Below are 22,641 nucleotides of genomic sequence, written 5' to 3' on the forward strand. Positions count from 1 at the left end.
AATTAGTCTGACATGCATTCTCTTTGACTGCTGGAAGTGTTACTTCTCAGTGGCATGGTGGGTATGACATCATTATCACAAAGGCACATGTACTTCATTCTGGAGCTGGCCATTATTGATGGCACCTGCCCAGGACTCGATCTTTCTGCAATACATCTAAACTCATTTCTCATAAATGTTGGATACTGACTCTATAGAATATGAAGAAATTTAAAAATGTATGAAGCATTATTAAGGGTAGAATGCATACAAGATGTTGTAGTAAAATCAGAAAGCAAAATTCATCCACACTATAATTTCAGCTCTGAAAATGTATGCATGTATGTATTCATGTTCTGCTTAAAACACAGACTGGAAGGAAAACATCAACAACTTAAACTTCTATATATCTGAATGGAATGGTTTAATTTCCTCTATTCTTTTCCAAATATTTACAGAGGTCTTTTGTTACTTTACAATTAAAGAAAAAGTTTTATTTTGTGGGCTGGATATTCAGAAAAGTTACTGACATTCAAAACCATCCTCCTTTGTATTGTTCCCAGGCAACGCTGTAGTCAACTTTTATGCTCTCAGAGCAAAGCTTTTGTGAAAGCCCATTCTGAAAAGTTCCCATGGCAATCCAAATCCTAACTCATTTAAAGAGAAAAGTATTACCCATTTCTTCTGGTCCTACTTAAAGTGACTACATTTTTTGGTTTTGACACTCTTTCATGCAACAAATATTTGTGTGCCTCTAATATGCCAGGCTTTATTCCCTGCAAATAAAGCAGGGAACAATACGGGCATTAATTCCTGTCTTCACAGAGCATTACACCACAGAATACATTTAACTCTTAATTTTTTTTGTAATAGAATATTTGTCATTTAACTAAGGATGGACGCTGTGATATAGAGGAACACTCCTTCATCTCTGTCACGTAGTACATACACCTCACAGCCCTGTCTATGCCACCATCATTCTCTCTCTAGTTGACCCTGTCATTTCTGCCTGATGACCACCTGTCCCTGGGGTTCTCTGTCAGGGTTTCTGTTGACGCTTATTGCACAACTGGTTGTTCTAGTGTGGGGAGTATCTAGTGATCAAGAAAGAAACAGATGAAAGAACTATCAAATTTCAAGCATATTATTTCATGTAATCCTTACAGTTTCATGGAACAGGCAATATTAACTGCCTTTTATAGATGAGGAAACTGGTTTAGTGAGCTGAACATTTAGTGAGCTCTTTCCATCTTTCATTTATTTATTTTTTCATTAATTGACTCAACGTATATTTGTAGAGTACCTAGGTGCTAGGGATAAAATGAGGAGTGAAAATAGATCATAAGCTCAAACATGGGAAGATAGGGAAAATAATTTTGTGAAGAGGATAGAGAGGGCAACTTTTAGAAAAGAAGTTCTGCCTGAGGAGTCTGAGGGGCCCTCCAGGGAACCCTACCTATGGGGCAGGAAGAGAAAGAACAAGAGGCTCATGGGGCTCAGAAAAGGGAAATTTCCAGGATACTCTTTGCCTCCTCATTTTTTTCTCAGGACCCTGGCTCTAAAGTTAGTTGCCGTCCGAACTCTGATTTTATTTTCAACAATTTTGGGGCATAATTTTATTTAGCTACAATAAAATTCATTCATTTTAATTATATAGTTGGATGAGTTTTGACAAATGTATATACCCATGTAACCAAGTCCCCAGTCAAAATATAGAACATTTCCATCAGCCCAGAAAGTTTTCTACTGCCATTGACATTCCTCAGCCCTTAAACACTCACTGACCTAACGTCTATCACTCTAGATAGATTTTTGCCAGGTTTTCAGCCAGTCCCTAGGTTGATACATATCCATGGTGACTATAATGTCTCATTGGCTGTGACTTTGCCCAGATTCCTGGCCACTCAGTTTCTTGGAAAAAGCACAGACATTAAAATCAATGGCACTATTTCTGACATTGTAAAGCTACAGAAGTCACTTTCCACAAGTACCTACAGAACCCATTATCCTACAGGTGGAGACTTCTTAGAGGCTGAGCCAAGACCGAGCCTGGCTCCACAACCCTAGTTCCTGGGAATGTGGCTGAGTTGATTAAGGAGGACTTCTCCCTTTTGTTTCTAGGAATGATAGTCACAATTGTCCAAATAAAAACTCTTATATGTTTGGAATTATGTTGAATGCTGAGTGCTGAGGTTGTTTAACTTTCTTGTAAGAACTTTAATAAAAAATTTATAAGTGTTTTAGTATTCAAAAAATTGATCTACTCAATGATTTGCTTTCCTGGAATATCACTCACAGTCCTAGAGGTCTTAATATATTGGTAATTGTTACAGAAGAAACATCTGCTAATTAATAGGCAAGTGTGTATGTTTACCTATTGAGACATAACAGTAGAGATATCAGATATTCTTACCATAAGGTCCTCTGCTATGAAATACTTAAAATTTGTATACCTGCCTTCTCTAATATTTTCTTTATGGGAAGTACATGAGATACCCTTGTATCTTCTGAGACAAAGAAGGGGGAATTATTAGAATTCACTAGATTACATTACTTCTACTCAGTCTCCAAACCTATACTCCTTTATGGAATTAACACTTATAAGGAACACAAGCTAAAAAGAAAAAGAAACCTGGAGATTTTTTGGTTTGTTCAGTTAGTAATGCTGATAATATAAAATTTTATCAGTTCCAGGAAGCAGTTCTTTCCCTTATTGTTTTCCAATCTATATAAGAATAGTTGCTCTCTACTAGCCTTTAGAGCTGTAATAGTCATTCTTCTGGTATAGAAAACGGCAATGAATCCTTATGCTTCAAAAATGCTTAGAGCTTCAAGAATTGTCAAATCCCAGGCAATCTTTGTAAGCATATGTTCTGAGCTCAAAATTAACATGAGCAGAGAGTTAGGGTGTTAGCGCCATATATCTAGCAGATTTACAGGAAGACCAAAGCTCTCTATTTCCAGCCCAACCTTAAAAAAAAAAAAAAGACAAAAGAAAAGGAAAAAAACACCCTATTTTCTCTAAGAGTATTACAAGTACATCTGAAAAGGAAAATGAGACAAAAGAGGAGGAGACAGAGATGCAATCAAAGAAATCTCCAGTATTCTGGATTCCACATGCCTCTTCTAAACCAGTCCTAGAATCTGTGGGATATTAAGAGTTTTGTTATTCCAGGCAGAAGGCAGCATTCCTTGACTGGTCCAGGTAAATTCCTAAGGCTTCCCATTTGAAATTTAGTTCTATTTCTTTTCCTCTCATAATACTTTTACTCTTTATTTACTATGACAATGAATATGGAATTGCCAATGTGTTCTAATTAATTACACGTTCCCAACGGGAGCCCAGTTATCTGTGTCTTTATCGCTCCTCTTCGCTTCTCTCTGGAATTCTGATTCTTGCTTTACTCTTTCTTAGGTCATAAGATGGATTTGGAAAGGCAAGTGGGGGAAAACAAATTGTAAATCGCATTTGAATACAATCAGGATATAGGGAGCCAAACACTCTGAAGCAATGAAGTAACATCCTCACTGACTGCTGTGATCATCTTTAAGAAAGATCACATCGGGAAGCATAAAGACCACAGAGAAAGATACGTGAGACCCTATTTTATCCTTTGAGTATGTATTGTTTATATTTATTTTCCTGTCTTTACTTTTTTTTTCTTTTTATAATTCACCTCAGATGGATGGAGAGACAGAGAGTGAGAGAGAGAGAGACAAAGGGCGAGGGGTTGGAGAGAGAGGGGAGAGAGAGTGAGAGAGAGAGAGAGAGAGAGAGAGAGAGAGAGAGAGAGAGAGAGAGACGATGTCTTATTAGGAAAGACTGGAGGATCTTTTTAGGAAGAATGTATTAGTTTGCTCAGGCTGCCATAACAAAGTACCATAGTTTGGGTGGCTTAAACAACAGAAATTTATTTTGTTACTCTTCTGGAGGCTACAAGTCCAAGATCAAGATGCTGACAAGGTTGGCTCCTTCTGAGTCCTGTTGTCTTGGCTTGCAGATGGACAGCTTCTCACTGTAGTCTCATATGGTCTTTCTTCTGTGTGCATGCTTCCCTCATGTTTCTTTGTGTGTCCAAATTTTCTTTTTTAAAAGGACATCAGTCAGATTAGATTCAGGCCCCCCCACTGGTCTCATTTTAACTTAATTACCTCTTTAAAGGACCTGTTTTCAAGTACAGTTACATGTTGAGGTATTGGAAATTGGGACTTCACTTATTCATTTTAAGGAGGACACAATTCAGTCCATAGCAAAAGGTATAATGCTTTTGTTAGGGAAGACAAGAATATGCATTGATGGTGGTGATAGGAAAAAAAAGGATTACAGATAATTTTCTAATGTAGAATTAAGATAATTTAATGATGGATCTAACATGGAAGGCGAGGTACAGGAAGAGTTGAGAATGCCTCCAAGTTTTCTAGCTTAGGCAGCTAGACATACAGCTGTAAAATTAACTAAAATTTAAAAAATACTGGACAAAAGACAGATTTGGGAGTAAACCAGGATATTTATTAATTCAACATATTTAGCAAGTTTTGACTACATCTCTAGCACTTCTCTAGAAAAAAAAAAAAACTCCTACCATCATCAAGTTTACACTCAAGAGTTCTCTGAACATGTAACACTTGTATCTAATAGATACATGTAACACAGTATCTATTAGATACTGAAAAGACTGGAAACAGTAAAGTAAGAATTTGAGTAAGCAATTAAATTATAAACCCGAAACTCAGGAATTGGGTCAGCCCTGCAGATATGAATTTGGCAGTGAGAGTATATCTACCACTAAAGCCATAAGTCTGAGTGAATTCACCTGAGAAGCATGAATCCTGAGAACCAATCTCCGAATCAGGCAAATGCATATGGGTTATAAAGAAGAGGAAAGACTAGTAAAGGAGATGGAAAAAATAAATCAACCAGCAAAGCAGGAGGAAAACAAATGACTTCAGTTTTGACTATGTCCAGCTGAGATTGCCTATAGAATTGTCATATATATATACATACATATATATGTATATATATACACACCTTCAAATTAGCATCACAGAATGTAATTTTTACATGCACACTTTATGTGTTCAGGTCTTACCAGTAACTCTAATGAGTCTAAACTTGGATGTTCTAAGGAAAGGACTTTATGCATTATCTACACCAATCTATAAGCAACAGGAAGCAGCGCAAGTCCTTCAGGAGCCTGTTGTCTTTCCCAGATCTCTTTCCCAGACGTTTCTCTGCCTCTGGCAACCTTGTTTAAAATACTCATTTGCTAAGCACAGACTGTGCAAGGGTAAACTGGAGCTGACCAGCCCTCGTGGGCACCGACCTTAAATACCTTGTGCAGTATTGACATAACTCCCACTGACTTTTGCTTGTCCATCTAAATTTCCCTTGTTTCCCATTAATCTCACTGAGACTCCCCACACTGCACTAAGAATCTCTTTCTTCCACATTTAAAGCCTTTAATTACTCCCCCAGACATCCTTTCCCAGCTTGGCAGTGCAAAAGCAGACTTTAGGGAAAGGTTTCCTAGAATTAAACAAATAGATTACATCACTGTTTCCTGTTCTTTCCAGAATTAGGGCAAAATTATGTCTTTGTCGTGTTAGTCCATGTGAGGTCGGGCCAAAGGGGAGGCTGGCAATTATTCCTTAGGGGGAATGGTAAGTGGTCCTTCATCAGCAGTCACAGCTGATAATGATAATTTTCAGAAAAACAAAAATGAAATCTCTGTGGCTCCTATGATAAGACCTTCATTTCCTTTCAGATATTGTTCTCCTTTCACCATTACCACATTCATGCTGCTAGTGAAGTGCAGCTCTAATGTGTCCTTGTTCAGTTTTCTCCCCAGTCTTTCCCATTTTTAAGGTCGTCGTTCCCATTTTGTTTTTAAGCATGATCTACCTTTTGACGAGTAATCCTCTTTTCCAAATTCCTCCCAAATTTTGCTTTTCTCAAACCACACACACACAAAATGAGTTCCTTTAAAAACACATATATAAACATAATTTTGGCTTTTTTAAAACTTCCTCGTAATGATAAGGCTATCACACACTCTCCACTTCCTAATGGGGCCAAAATTTGGAGGGGGTTCACATTTCTGAAGCCTATTCTAAATGAATGGCACACTATAAATTAAATACAGACAAAGTCAACATACATTTAGTCAGACAGATAAGGGAGAAAAGCCAAAACTCGGGTTACTTCTCTACCATTTTCTCTTAATTCTCTGGTTGCTTCATCTGGCTTGTTCGGTTGATTGTTTGGTTTCCCACCCCCTTTCTTTTTTTCTCTCAAGCATCTCACCTCAACTTGAGCACAGACTGAAGACAAACCTCAGCCCTCACCCATGGTGCAGGCCCAAGTCCAGAATGCACAAAATAGTCCTGGTCTCTCTTAATGTGGTAAGGTAGGGGCAGCGGGCTAAGGAAAACAAAGCCAGGGTGGACACTTAAGGTCCCATTGAGTCAGGGAAATGAGGTGCCTGGGAGAGCACTTCATTCAGGAAGAGCATATTCTGATGTCTCCAGGGCCAAGAATGTGGCATAATTGAGCAAAGCCTAACGAAAATGAGTGTGGGTCACTGCAGAGAATATATCCCATGTGGACAGAGTTGACAGTATATATCTGCAGCCAAATATTGCCATTTAGAACTATGGGGTTAGTGCTGTCCGATTTCTAACTACTATTCTGAGAAAACCAAAGATGAGAATTTTTGTACGTGTGTAAAATAACCCAGTTTTGTAGTCACTTAATTTTTCTTTAACATCATCATCTTAGAGACCACCAATTTGAAACCTCTACTTTTGCATTAAGAAACCAGTATTCCATATGTCTGCCCATTAGCAATATGCTGATTAGCAGGCAGAGCCCAGATCAATGTATAAATCCTATTTCTCTTGAATATTCTTTAACTGTTATTGGAATGAGTTTCCCAATTTACCAAATTTTGGAAAAGAAGATATAGAAAACAATAATGCTTTTAAAAGAGAGATTAAAAGGAAAATAACAGTATTTTCCCTTCTTCACTTGTTATTTTGATATATGCTTCTTGGTTTCTTTCATTCTACGTCTTTTCAGAAAATAAAGAGTTACACTCCCAGAGAGATAATTAATCCATTTTGAGGGCCTGCCATGTGGCAATCAACTTCTTTAGGACTTTTGGTAGGGTTTGTCTTTTAATCGTATTTAAGAAATTAGAGAATAAAGTAGATAAACCGTAAATAAAATGAGATCAAAAAACTTAATGTAAAACTACACAAAAACTTAAAAAGAATTAAAGAATAACTAAAAAAATGATGTGAGACTTTAATTTCTTAAATATGTTGTAGGGCAAATATTGGGATGTAGGACAACTCTAAACTTGCATAGGATTATTTTAGAGTTATCTCTGATGGTGAAGGTAAGAACTTCCAGCTTTACTTGAGGAACTGAAGGCACTTCTCAAGACATATAAAATTAAGATTTTCTAAATTGCATATTTGAATACAGCTCTACTTAGAAACAGGCTGAGACTGAATGAATACAGATAACTAAAGGCTAAATTTTCTGTGTTAAAATGAGCACACTAGGAGAAAAGTAGAGTGTCTTGCCAGCCCAGAGCTAGTATATCTGGTACTTGTCATTTACTCATTTTTGCCTTCATTCATTCAACACATATTTATTATATTCAGCACAGTTCAAATACAGAGTGATATAGCAATTGAAAAAGCCACAGGAGATCCTTACCTTCATGGAGTTTATATTCCATCAAGAAGAGACAGACAACAGACAAGAAAAAAATAAATAAATAAATGGTGTAGTTTCCAATAATGCTAAGCACTAAGAAGAAAATAAAGCAGAGTATTAAGAAAGAGTAGTAATGCGGGGAGGGAGATGTTTTAGATCATTTACATCAGAATCAGTAAAATCCAGAAGAGGAGACATGACAAAAGAGAAATACAGAATTGGAAGTGCAAAGTCCTGGAATTAGAATGAGCTTAACTAAGTTCAAGGGACAAAAAGGTCTATGAGGCTGGAGGGTATAGCTCACTGCAACCTCCACCTCCCAGGTTCAAGCCATTCTCCTGCCTCAGCCTCCTGAATAGCTGGGATTACAGGTGGGCGCCACCACGCTGAGCTAATGTTTGCATTTTTAGTAGAGACGGGGTTTCACCATGTTAGTCAGGTTGGTCTCGAACTCCTGACCACGTGATCCACCCACTTTGGCCTCCCAAAGTACTGGGATTACAGGCATGAGCCACCGGGCCCAACCGCCACTGGATATTTTAAGTAAGGAAGCACTCTGTCCCTTGGGGGAGATTGAAAGGGTTCCAGAACTCCAGAAGAAAGACGAGTTTCTGAGCTCTATGTGCCAGTAACACATTACAGACTCCCAGAAACCTTTAAGGGAAGAGTCTGACTTCAGCTGTTTTGTGCAAAGAAATGAATTTGACTGAGTAAATACTGGCCAGAGCTGGAAGAATGCCAAAATCTTACTTGTAAAATACTACTCGGCCCACTAAACAACCAATCTGAACATGGACCTAAAGACATGGTTGGACCTGAACAGAGACAGTCCTCACCAAAGACAGCAATTATCACTGTGGATACCTGTGAGACTGTGCACTGCCGTCATTTATCTGTTCATCTTACTTTCCAGCCTTTGGTTGATTTTCCCCCTTTAATATAACCTCTTTAGTGTTTGTACACATTGTTGGTGGGAGTATGTAGACATATGCATCAAGAACGATAAAACAATTTTATTCTATGAATTTATCCTAAGGAAATAATCAGAGGTGCTATAATAAGATAAACAGATAAAGAAAGGATAAATACCCACCAAGAGTACATGGGTTAGGTGCATTATGAATACTCTACAGTCATTCAATATCATGTTCTGAGAAAATACTTATAAACAGCAAATAATTCCACAAGGTAATTTTAAGTAAAAACAGAGGCTACAAAATACTATGTACAATATAAACCTGGTTTTGAAAGTACGTACATTTATATGTACATATTTTATTTCAATTACATATTTTAATATATTAAAGTGTTAATAGTGGTTCTCTCTTGATTGTAAGTTGAACTGTCAATTTTTCTTTCTCCTTGATTATTTTATGAAGCTTTGATAATGCACATAATTTAGTTTTATAAATGTAAAATAACTCTGTCAAATGTACTAATACTTCCCTTGAAAGCTTTGTGTCTTCTAGCTTGCCCAGCAGGGTTCTGGGAGGCCATGATCCCCAAGAGAACAGTGAGAGTTCTGAAGTATAATTCAGACCCTCCAAAGGCTACATGTTACAAAAGGGTCACAAATACAATGTTCCCATGGCCCTTAGAAAAAAAGAAGAAAAATCAGCTGCAACCCACTCCTACTTTGTAATTCCAACCATTTCATTTTACTTTTTTTTTTTTTGAGACGGAGTCTCACTCTGTCACCCAGGCTGGAGTGCAGTGGCGCGATCTCCACTCACTGCAAGCTCCGCCTCCCGGGTTCAAGCCATTCTCCTGCCTCAGCCTCCCGAGTAGCTGGGACTACAGGTGCCTGCCATCACACCCAGCTAATTTTTGTATTTTTAGTAGAGCCAGGGTTTCACCGTGTTAGCCAGGATGGTCTCGATCTCCTGACCTCGTGATCTGCCCATCTTAATTTTTAAAACTTCTATGCATTTGGCAAAGATATGCTTTTCCCACTAGAATGTAAGCGCCACAGAGCAGACAAAAGTCTGTTTTGTTCATGCTGTATCCCGGTGGCATATACTAAAAACTGGGTAACTATTTGCTGAATAAATACATTAAAGAAAAATGCATGAATATGAATCTAAGTCCCATCAGTGGAGACTCAGAGTAAAACATGGCACAACAGCATAACAGGTGTGGGTGCATTCAGGTCAATGTTCAGTAAAAATGAATGTATAATGTTTAGGAGAACTGAATTAAACTTTTTTGTAAAGTTACTGTCCTACAGATGTAGCTAGAAAGTGCCTTTTTGCTCCAACAGTATTTCAGAAGCTACTCATTTCTCATATGAGTGACTTTAGACAGAGTTATCTTCTCAGCCACAAGCAAAAAACAATTAAGGTCTATGGGAAAAAATTGATATTCATAGACTAGTATTGCTGCTGTTATCCATGAAGACATAGAATGAAAAGGGAGCACCTTATAGAGAAGAAAGAGAAGTAAAATAAATGACATTATGCAAATTGCAAAGATTCTATAATTATTTCTTCTATGCTATTCAAATTCAAAAATTATAAATTCAGGGAATATGCCACAAAGCCCTGTGGTATTTTATACAACAAGAGAATTTTCTCCCCAAGAGAACAGTGAGAGTTCTGAAGTATAATTCAGACCCTCCAAAGGCTACATGTTACAAAAAAGGTCACTAAATAAGTATCAAGAATCTTAAAAATGTTAACATCTTTTGATGTAGTGATTCCACTTCAAGGATATAAACTAAGGAAAAGTAATAAATGCAGACAAAGTTTGTGTACAAAGTTGAATCATAATTTGAAAAATAAATTTTATTTTATACATAAATCATAGGCAAATAGTGCTAAACTGGGTCTTAGCTGTATTGTTTCTCCAGGGAAAAATAATCAATAATATGGAGAAAGGAGGGAGGGAGAGAGAGAGAGAGGAGAGAGACAGAGAGAGAGAGAGAAAGAGGGAGAGAGAGAAGAGAGAGTTTAAGGAATTGGCTAATGCAATTGTGGAGTTGGCTAATTTAAGGAATTGGCTAATGCAACTGTGGAGGCTAAATCCATATTCTTCAGGGTAGACCAGCAGGCTGGAGATCCAGAGATGAGTTGATATTGCCACTTGAGACCAAAGACAGACTGCAGGAACCAAGCATGGTGGTTCACACCTGTAATCCTAGCACTTTAGGAGCCCGAGGCAGGCAAATTGCTTGAGCCCAGGAGTTTGAGACCAGTCTGGGCAACATAGCAAGATCCCACATCTAAAAAAAAAGAAAGAAAGAAAGAAAGAAAGAAAGAATAAAAAGACAGACTGCAGGTAGAATTCGTTATTCTAGGGAAGTGGAAGTCAGTCTTTTTTTTTTTTTTTTTTTTTCCAGTAAGGCCTTCAACTGATTGAATGAGTTAAATGAGGCCTACCTATATTATGGAGGGTTATCTGCTTTACTCAAAGTCAACTGATTTATATAATCTCATCCAAAAAGACACCTTCAAAACAACATCAGGATGTGTCTGGCAAAATATATGGGTCCCCTGGCATAGCCAAGTTGACACATAAAATTAATCATCACATCAGTCAATATGCACATTTGGAAAGACTCTCAGAGAAGTGACCTTCCCAAGCTGGGTGACAAATAAACCACTGACATCTTTCCTTAGTGTTAACATAAACTTTTTCCTAAAGTCTGTAACAGGTCCTTGAGAGTCATAGAGCCAGAAAATATCAGACAATACCTTCTCTTCTTTTCTTTTAAAATATAGAAAGATTATCTATATACTAGTTCTGAAAGTATATAGATAATCTTATTCACTTTGCATCCCAGAAGCTCTTAGCACAAGGTTTTCCATATTGTAAGCATCCACCACCTCCTGGAGCAATTAAAATCAGCCCTGTTCTTTTTTTTTTCTTTTTTCTTTTGATGTTGTAACCATGGGAATGCATGAGCCTTGTTCTTAATGAGCTGAATCAGAAAGAGGTCATGTTGCACAACCTAATTTATCTTCATTCTCCTCTTCTAAAATACAACAGGATTTACAAATGATCACTAAGATCATGTAAATGACAACTACACTAAGAATATAGGAGTTCAGAGGAGAAAGAAGGCAAGGAAGGCTATTCATGAAGTAAGTGAGATTTGAAGGAGGAGTAGGATGCATATAGTCAGAGAGGAATGTAGAGCATTATAGTGAAAGTAAATAGTATATAAAATGAAAGAGGTGGATATGTGCTCAACAGGCAGTGGGTTGAGCAGAAAGGTTTTAAGAGAAGCTATGAAAGATGTGACTGGAGAAGCACTTGGTAAACTTGAAAACAATATAAATAGTTTGCTTTTTAAAAGGACTGGGGAATTATTGAGAGTTCTGATTTGGGGAATAACACGATTAAAGTGGGATTTTATGGACAGGAAAAAAATATTCTTGCCATACTAATGTATTCTATTTAAACTAGTCAATTTAATTTTTTCTTATGTCTCCCATGCCCCTGACTGTTTTTGTAATCACAGATAAAATAACCCAATTTCATGTACAAATTATACAATACTAAGCTGCAAATCTATGCACTACCAAAAACTAATTTAGCAGTAATTTTACCATACAAATTATTTCAATGTAGTTGTCACAACTAATATCTGTTCTTGCATTTATAAATGATCACTTGTCAGAGGAAAGATTAAACAGGAAAACGTGGGCTGCAGAGAACCACATTAAAATGAACTATATAGATCTAGGTAAAGGGAAGAGCAGATTTCAAAATTAAGAAAAAAGAGACACAAGCTGTACCCAGCTGTCAAATAAAATCTTCCAGGAAGGAAGGAAGGATTGGTGGCTTGCAATTTATCTCAAGCAGTAAAGAATTGACTTTTTCAGTGTATCAGACTGTGTGGTTGGTATTTGGGAAAGACAGAGTGTTGTCGTGGGAATAATAGGAGTTGCTTTGAAGTCTGAGTCTTGTCTCTGTTACTATCTAGCTTGGTAACTGAGTGAATATTCCCATCACTAAGCTCTAGTGTCTCCATGTGTAAATAGGCATAACACTGCGCCCAGAGTTAATATGCCTAGTGTATTGGGTAAATGTGCTTAGCACATTAGCTCACATATAATAGCCCCCCTTAAGGACACCATTTACCATCTCATCACCTTCTCTATTCTGACCATTGTCATCTTTAGCTGTAAAGTTGTAGCCAACACCATCAACCTCACAGTGCCACTGTGAGGAAGGAAAAGAAATAAACCACACTGAGTAACACCCATGAGGCTCTCATTGTACCAGGCCCCACATCATTATAACAAAAATTTGTAGACAAAATTATTTCTGTTTCACCTACTAGATTACCCAGTCTCAGATATTTCTTTACAGCAATGTGAGAATGGCCTAATAGAGTGCCATGCACTTGAGTCTGGGAGACAGAGCAACATCCTATCTCCAAAAAAAAAGAGAGAAAACTTTATAAATAATTTGTGTACTATAGAGAGAAAGAATCCATAATTTCCAGTTCCCAACACTGCTGAGTCGTTTTCCCTCACAATACATCTGTGTTAAAGCTATGAGCATCTTTGGTATTGTGAAAGTTGATAATACATATTGGGTTATTCTTATCACACCCAACTAAAAGAGTCGAGAAGCCAGAAGGGAAAAGCACTCAGGGCACTTAACATTGCTCCAAAAACGTAATTCTCTGTAAGCCTGGCTGCTGAACCTGCCAACTGTAACCTGATGCCAGTTTTATTTAATGACTACTGAAACAACCTGCTGCAACTTTAAGACCAGTTTTACCCAGGTCAGTCAGTCACCAATCAGAGCTTACCAGCTCCCCCAAACTTCACTATTGCCAATGACCTTTCTTGAAGAGCAATATGTAACGTTTCTCCTTTTAATAATACCTCTTACCTTCTCTTTGTTCTGCCATACTCAAGACCAGCCTGCATACATGCCCCAAATTGCAATCCTTTCTTCCCAGAAAAAACATTTTAATTTCAGACATTCATCTCTACATTTTATTTTACTTCAACAGTATGTAAATAGCACTTGAATTTATAATTCTTGGATATACTTTATTAAAGGCATTTATTGAGATATTTAAATACTATAAAATTCACTGTTTTAAGTTTGCAATTCAGTGATTTTTTTAGTGTATTACAGAGTTGCACAACTATCACCACAATCTAATTTTGAAACATTTCCATCACCCTGAGAAGAAATATTTTGCTTATTTGTAGTTATTCCATATTCCTATTCCTACCCCCTCCCCTTCCCCATCACCCACTCTTCCCATTCCAAACTCTTGGCCTTAGGCAACCACTAATTTACTTTTTGTTCTATAGATTGGCTTGTTCTAGACATTTCATATAAATAAAATTATAAGATGTGCTCTTTTGTTTTGGGCTTCCTCAACTTAGCACAATATTTTTGAGGTTTCTCCATAGTATAGTATGTACGGGTACCTTGTTCTTTTTTATTGCTGCATAATATTCCATTATATAGGGATAAGGCATGTTTCTTCCTGTCTTTTATCTAGTTGATTGACATTTGAAAGGTTTCCACATTTTGGTTGTTATGAAAAATGTTGCTGTGTAAATTTGTTTTTGAGTGAACATATGATTTCATTTCTCCTAGGTAGGTAACAAGAAGTGAAATTGCTGGATCATATAGCAAGTCTATGCTTAATTTTTTTTAAGAAACTGCCAGATGGTTTTCCAAAGTGGCTACACCATTTTACATTTCCACAGGCAATGTATAAGAGTTCCAATCTCGCCACATCTTTGCCAATACTTGTTGTTTTCTGGCTTTTTGATTATAGCTACCCTAGTGGGTGTGAAGTAGTAACTCATTTTGGTTTTGATTTACATTTTCCTAATGATTAATGGTGCTGAACAAATTTTCATGTGTTAATGTGTATACACTTTGAAAAATGTCTATTCATATCCTTTGTCCATTTTTATTTCATTATTTATTTATAGTTATTCTTTATAAATTCTGAATACAAGTCTCATGAGAGGTATAATTTTCAACTACTTTTCTCCCAGTCAATGGATTGTATTTCATTTTCTTGACCATGTTTATTGAAGCACAATAGTTTTAAATTTTGCTAGGTACAATTTATCAAATTTTTAAATTTCATATGCTTTTGGTGTTGTATCTAAGATATTATTGCCTAACCCAAGATCATGAAGATTTACTCTTTTCTGCCTGTATTTTTTTTTTTTTAGGGTTTCTTATGTACATAGACATATATGAAATCCTACATATGTGTATGTACATATATATGTATGTATGAAACCCTACAAAATATATATTGATCATATATATAAACCCTATAAAATATATATATATTTCATATATATATATACTACATATGTATGAAACCCTATCAAATAACAAATATGTAAGTAATTTAGGAGCAAAGGTTCTCTGGAAATTAGGAAGAAGTAAAAGTCAAATTATTAAGTTACATTGTATTAGTCTGTTCTCACACTGCTATAAAGAACTAACTGAGACTGGGTAATTTATAAAGAAAAGAGGTTTAATTGGCTCACAGTTTCACAGGCTGTACAGGAAGCATAGCTGGGAAGGCCTCAGGAAGCTTACAATCATAGCAGAAGGCAAAGGGGAAGCAAGCACTTCTTCACATAGCCAGCAAGAGAGACAGCAAAGGGTGAATTGCTACATATTTCTAAACAACGAGGTCTCATGAGAACTCATTCACTATCACGGGAACAGCAAAAGAAAAATGAGCCCCCATAATCCAACACTTCCCACCAGGTCCCTCCTCCAACACTTGAGATCACAACTCAACATGAGATTTGTGTGTGGACAGACAGCCAAGCCATATGAGACACAAAAGAAAGAATGCAGACACAAGCACTCAATATTACACACAGTGAAAAACTATGTCATCTATTTTTCTATGTTAAGGTGCATAGGAGGCAAAACACCCCCTTTATCGTTACTTGTAGACAGCATGATCAGAGCACAGTACGACTGAATCAAGTGTACTGAGGAAAGAAAAGCTAATCAACAAGGAATATGCTATCAAAAAAGCAGAGACATATCCAGTTCTTACTCAGACTATAGCTGAACAGTCAAACTGGAAAATACATAGACTAGTCAGCAAGAGGAGGTGATATGTTGACCAGGTAAAAGACACCATGCTCTACCATGGATAACAATGGAAACAGTAAATTAGAAAGGTATTTAGAGACACTGGAGTTTAAGGAAAGTGATCTTAATCTATTTAAAGATTATGAAAACTAAATAATTAATTCATAATTCTCACTTTAATATGAAGCAGAATAGGGTTGCGTTCCTTGACCAACAGTAGTAAATGTGTTTTAATGATCCACAGAGCATTCAAATAAGATGCCTCATTTGGAATATATTATCAATTTCCTTTATAAGACTTTACAATCAAATCTACTATCATTAAAAAGTTCCACTATTATTTGCTTGAATGTTACTAATAACCTATTTGTGGCCAAATCCGTATGTCTTTTATTCTTTGAAAAGTAGGAAAAGGTTATTACTGAATAGGAAATGGTAACTTAAGGAATATGAGACAAATGTCTGTCAATCGAGAAAGCTGTTGAATTTTGAGGCATAACAATGAAAGCTCTATTTATAGATATTAAGCTCTAGAATTTCACATTTTGAAGGAACATTAAAAACTTTTTTTACAGCTAATGGGCTTGGGAAGATTGCTTAAAGGTTAGAACCCAATCTGGTAAAGTACCTATGACACGACTTCATATTCAAAACTTTATGGCCCTTGTTAGTCAAGGGTTTTAGATATAATATATATGTTTCATCCCTTTAATAATATCAGAAGACTTTCAGGAAAAGCACTTTTATTTTATTTTATTTTTTTCTGATTCCTCAGCATCCAAAAGAGTGTTTGGCTCAAAAAGCATTTGTTGAGTAGCACATCTGAAGTGGTAGTCACTTGAATTATTATTCATTTTCGCTGTTTATAAAAAGCTTAATCCGTTGTTTCTTTGGAACTGAAACTTCTATATCACAAAATTTCACTGTTGTTTGCTTTTACATTTACCAGCTTTTGTTCTCTCTTATCTCACCATCTGATACCTATTTGTTGATGCCCTCTGTTGTACCTTTTTACGTTTTAGAGATAAGAAAGAATTCTAAAACTAATAGTTTAAAAAAATATAGGTTGTACAGGAAGAAAAGTGATTATCTTTGAAGGAATCTCTGAACAAATTATCTAGTCAAAGGAAAACAAAAAATAGCAATCAAAAAATTTAATTCAATTCAACTAGCACTGATTGGACATTTCTTATGTTTCATGCATTGAAGATCTAACAGCAGTAAGACATAGGTCTTACTTCAAGAAACTCATATATCAATAGAAGATATGTACTGTATATTAATGTGATCAGTTAATTGTATTTTAAAGCAGTAATATTTCACACACATAAATATGTAGTATTTTATATGTATTAACACATTTAATGCTAACAACAATTTTGTAAATGAGAAAATTGAGGCATAAAGAGGTTAAATAATCTGCTCCATTTATGTAGCTAGTTTTTGGCAGAGCTAGTATTTGAACCAGGCAGTCTGCAGATTCAGAGCCTGCATTCTTATGTCACATCGTACTGCTTCACAACTCACTGCAACTTCTCAGTTGTTTTTTTTTTTTTTTATTTTGTTCATAAGATGATTTATTTCTTTTTACACATATATCACCAAAATTAGAAAGTAAGATTTGCAGGTTATTTTACAGCAGGACAGTAAATCCATTTTTGAATTGTAAGAGTTTTTTTTTTTTTAATGCAGAAGAAGTTTGAAGATTGTAAATGCCTTTACAAATATATGACATTATTAAAACATTTTTACTTTATGAATATGAAATATTTTAGAAGTAACGAGACAGCCAAATAAAAAGGAGTCACCCGAGAGCCCCCAGTTGGCCTGTTTGCTGGGAGGAGTGCACACTGGGATGGAGACTCCGGAAGTTCACGCTGTTTGCCCTGGGGAGGAGCCTGGCCTCTCCTCTTCCTGGGTGGAACCTGAAATTCAGTCTGTGAGGCTGGAAGAATATACTAGCAGGACTCTCGCTCCGCTCAGGGTCCCTGTTTCCTCTCTTTTACTTTTTGTCCAATAAATTCCATTTTTCTCACCCTTCAAAGTGTCTGTAGGCCTAATATTTCATAGCCATGAGGAAAGGACCCCATCTTTAGCTGAATTAGGGAGAAACTCATACCACAGTACAAGCATCTGATATAAGATATACATGCATTTCTGAAAACCTTGCAGTAAGCTACGTTGCGCACTTCAAGTTACAAAGTTAATGGGGGAAAATAATAGAATTAGCATAGACCACTCAAAACTTATGCCACTTGATGACCAGAGCATTAACACCAATGACAAATCCTACTCAATAACAATTTATCACAGTTTTAAAAAAGTGTTAAAATCATAATAAAGAAAGCAATACTATAGTAACTAATAGGACTTTATTCTAAATACAAATGAAAGTGGGCTATCAGAATGAGGTAAAAGAAAGACTGCTGAATTACAGAAAAAAGCACATCACTGGTCTCCGGGACACCCCTCCGGACCGGTTTCGCCTAGCAGTGCGGGTAGGTCCAGGTGCAGCGGCCGCAGTGCTGCCTCCCGGCGCCGCGGGCTGTGGCGGTCTCAGGTGTGCCGAAGCTCAGGTCTGTGCCATGATCCGGCAGGAGCGCTCCACATCCTACCAGGAGCTGAGTGAGGAGTTGGACCAGGTGGTTGAGAACTCAGAGCTGGCAGACGAGCAGGACAAGGAGACGGTCAAAGTCCAAGGTCCGGGTGTCTTACCAGGCCTGGACAGCGAGCCTGCCTCCAGCAGCATCCGCTTCAGCAAGGCCTGCCTGAAGAACGTCTTCTCGGTCCTGCTCATCTTCATCTACCTGCTGCTCATGGCTGTGGCTGTCTTCCTGGTCTACCAGACCATCACAGACTTTCGTGAGAAACTCAAGCACCCTGTCATGTCTGTGTCTTACAAGGAAGTGGATCGCTATGATGCCCCAGGTATTGCCCTGTACCCCGGTCAGGCCCAGTTGCTCAGCTGTAAGCACCATTATGAGGTCATTCCTCCTCTGACAAGCCCTGGCCAGCCGGGTGACATGAATTGCACCACCCAGAGGATCAACTACACGGACCCCTTCTCCAATCAGACTGTGAAATCTGCCCTGATTGTCCAGGGGCCCCGGGAAGTGAAAAAGCGGGAGCTGGTCTTCCTCCAGTTCCGCCTGAACAAGAGTAGTGAGGACTTCAGCGCCATTGATTATCTCCTCTTCTCTTCTTTCCAGGAGTTCCTGCAAAGCCCAAACAGGGTAGGCTTCATGCAGGCCTGTGAGAGTGCCTATTCCAGCTGGAAGTTCTCTGGGGGCTTCCGCACCTGGGTCAAGATGTCACTGGTGAAGACCAAGGAGGAGGATGGGCTGGAAGCAGTGGAGTTCCGGCAGGAGACAAGTGTGGTTAACTACATTGACCAGAGACCAGCTGCTGAAAAAAGTGCTCAGTTGTTTTTTGTGGTCTTTGAATGGAAAGATCCTTTCATCCAGAAAGTCCAAGATATAATCACTGCCAATCCTTGGAACACAATTGCTCTTCTCTGTGGCGCCTTCTTGGCATTATTTAAAGCAGCAGAGTTTGCCAAACTGAGTATAAAATGGATGATCAAAATTAGAAAGAGATACCTTAAAAGAAGAGGTCAGGCAACGAGCCACATAAGCTGAAGTCACCTCGCGTTGTTTATAGAACTGTCCACATCAGTGGGAGTTGTCATCACTTCCACTTTGTAAACTGAGCTATCAACAATCCTGTACTCACTTGAAGAAATGGGGCCTTGCTGAGGGGAACAGCATGTCAAACTGGAACTTCTAACCTCGCCCCGAAAGAGGCCGTGTAGAGCCTAATAGAAGAGAGCTAATGGATAATCTACATGTTATTTAAATATTTAAATTATTAATAAACTTTCTAAAGAGCTGGCCAATGACTTTTGAATAGGGTTTGTAGAAGATGCCTTTCTTCCTGTTTGGTTCATTGTATTGTATTAGGTTAAGCTCTACTAGGGTAATGAAGGCTCTACTTTTCACTTTTTAAAAGTAGACAAAAGAGTGTGATTTTCTTTTTCCAAAAATCCTGACTATCAAGACGTGCAGGTCATGCTTCGGAGCCTATGCACTGTACACAGAGGCAAAACCCTATGACTTTGGCGTCATCTGCCATTGATGTCCAGCCTCTGACATGGTCTTTGATTTGTTAAACGTTAAATGAGACTTTAAAGCTACTAGAAACTAGTAATTAAGTTTCTTAATGGGCTGACTAGCCACCTACTCATCTGGCTAGAATGTGTGTTGATGTATGAGTTTAGATTAACACTCAAAAGCACTAAGGACAGATGTACATACTAGGTGCCTACTCAGTGTATTTTGATGATTTCATTAACAGGTAAATAAAAGGTTAATACAAAAGGAAAAAAAAAAAGCACATCATCAGAAGTTATAGGTGTAGCATTTTACATAATAAGCAGACGCAAGTCTCACACATACCATAGCAAAGATATGGCTGGTGATTTTGGATCGTTATCTTGTCATTGTTTCTTTTGCACATGATCAACCTCCTGGAAAGATAGAATGAATGGACATCATGTACAGTACTGTATTCTTCTATGGTTTGCTGTATGCAGCTTCGTTGACATATTTCGCAGTCTGCTGCGGTGTAAATGCTGACAGTGCAAAATGCAGGGGGAAAATCCCTTAAGAGCCTTCCCATCACCCAAGTTATGTTCACATCACTCCCTCCTTAACAATCCTATTTCCATTTACATTACAGAACATGCTCTGTAGCAAAATAAACTATATTTGGAATGGATTACAATGAAGGAGAACATCAACAATTTTATCACTAAATTATTTCTTATTTCAGGTTCCTTTCTCCTTTTCCGTTAAACACACTTAAAAGTTAAACATGCAAAATGCTTTCCTAGGTTAAGTTCAATTACAGTTAGTAGTATAGGTGTCACTGCATAGAAACTACTGCTTTCCAGGCTGAGCATGGAGGATCATACCTATACTCCAGACAGAAGCAGAAGGATCACTTGAGCCCAGGAGTTCGAGACCAGTCTGGGCAATATGGCAAGACCATGTCTTTACAAAAAAAAAAAAAAAAATTTAATTAGCCAGGCATGAAGTGGGAGGATTGCTTAAACCAGGGAAGTTGAGACTACAGTGAGCCCTGATCATGCGACTACACTCCAGCCTGGGTGACAGAGCAAGGCCATGTTTCAAAAAACTAAAATAAAATAAAAATAAAGAAACTCTTGCTTGCATTTCCAAGCAACAAGTATCCAAGAGGTCATTCACTCATGTTGCTTTGCAATTTCAGCATGAGTGCAAATTTTTCTCTTCTTTCATCTCCATCAACGTTAATACAAGATTTAACATAATATGGGATAACTATTATAGTCCTCATTCACAACAGCTGTAATTTAGGACTGAGGGATTAACTAAAGATCGGTATCATTTAAAAGAGCAAAACAAAAATAGAAAATAGCACTTTTCTGTCTTAATTTAATTTAATGTAACTTAATTTAGGAGAGCTAAGTAATTAAACATGAGGCCAAAGTACATAAGAAAGCAGCAGCCTTTTATTGCAAATATGCACACACTCTCGGGTGAGGTTCTCTGGTCCTCAGGTGTGGTGGGCCGGGGAAGTCGCGCCGGTGCTCTCGGGTGAGGTTCCCCGGTCCACGAATGTGGGGGCCGAAGAAGTCACCCCGGCTCCTGTCGGCAGCAGTCTTTTATGCATTGGTACTGGAAGGGGAGGGCAGTGGGCGGGATAAGGGCGTGATAGGGGCGTCTCCATAGGCGTGGCCGGGTAAGTTTTCATCTCTTTGGATTGACCTCACCTGGCGCATGCTCGGTTGATCTGCATCTTCCTGGGCGTGAGCTGCATTTTCCCACCCGTGGGTAAGTTGGTGAGGAAGAACCCAGAAGCAACATGGATTGTGCCTTCTTGTTCACCTTCCTCCATCTTGTCCTTTCTCCCTCACCCAAACAGTCCAACCTCTTATTGATTATAAGAATTTAGGGCGCCGTTGTCTGTCTGGCTGCTTCCTGCTGTTAAGGGGCATAGTTAGGGTCTGAGGTTGGCAGTTGGGTGTAGGGATGCAGGAGCATTTGATTGAAGGTGACTCGGGTGACTTCTTGGACCCTGGCTCAGAGAAATTTTATAAAAATGGGAGCAAAACATAAGGTAAAGCAGAGGATTAGTATGGGAATTAGGAATGGAAGTAGCTGCTGTACTACAGGCAGCAGCCATACCAGTGGTCCGGGGGTTAAGGGGGCGTTAAATTGTTGAAGCTCCTTTTTGATTTTGTTTAATGTTTGGACATTGGTATCAACCAGGCCTGATTCGTTTATATAATAGCAGCACTCTTCTCCTAGGAAGAGGCATGTTCCTCCTTTTTTGGCAGTAAGAAGATCTAATGCTTGCCTATTTTGTGCTGCTACCTGGGCCACTGAGGTAATCTGATGCTGTAAAGAGGCCAGGCTTTCAGCTGAAGCCTCTATGGCTTCCTGGACCTGAGTGGAGAGAACCCCTGTGGACTGAATTGAGTGGGCGAGTCCCCCTGTCCTAAGTCCTGACGCTATTAGGGACGATGCTAGGGAAATCCCAATGACTAAGGGAAGAAAAACGGCCTACTTTCGGATTTTATTGCTGGGAGTGGTAAGCTGGGAAGCTAGTTCAGACAATTCCTCTTCACTATATAGGGTTAAGCTAGGCACTAAAGACACCGGAACGCAAAGGGATTGGGTGATGGAGGTGGGGTTAAGAGTTTTAGATAAACTTTGGTTACACCAGAAGTAGTTGCCAACGGGGGGGCCGTCTGGATTCCCTTGGGAGCTTGGGTGTGATTACATCATGAAAAGTTGGGAGTAGAGTAGCAAAAAAGAAGGGTTTGACTCTGTGGA

At 38.2% G+C, this 22,641-nt stretch overlaps 1 protein-coding gene across 1 annotated transcript; it reads left to right on the top strand.

Annotated features, from left to right (window-relative positions):
- Positions 1-18,142: 18,142 nt before the first annotated feature.
- On the top strand, positions 18,143-19,653 carry LOC108513156 (transmembrane protein 206). Its single transcript, XM_017848818.1, has one exon. The coding sequence runs from the start codon at positions 18,151-18,153 to the stop codon at positions 19,399-19,401; it is 1,251 nt and encodes a 416-aa protein (XP_017704307.1). The 5' UTR covers positions 18,143-18,150; the 3' UTR covers positions 19,402-19,653.
- Positions 19,654-22,641: the final 2,988 nt, after the last annotated feature.

Source organism: Rhinopithecus bieti, unplaced genomic scaffold (genome assembly GCF_001698545.2).
Source record: "Rhinopithecus bieti isolate Rb0 unplaced genomic scaffold, ASM169854v2 scaffold_29393, whole genome shotgun sequence".
Taxonomy (NCBI): Eukaryota; Metazoa; Chordata; class Mammalia; order Primates; family Cercopithecidae; genus Rhinopithecus; species Rhinopithecus bieti.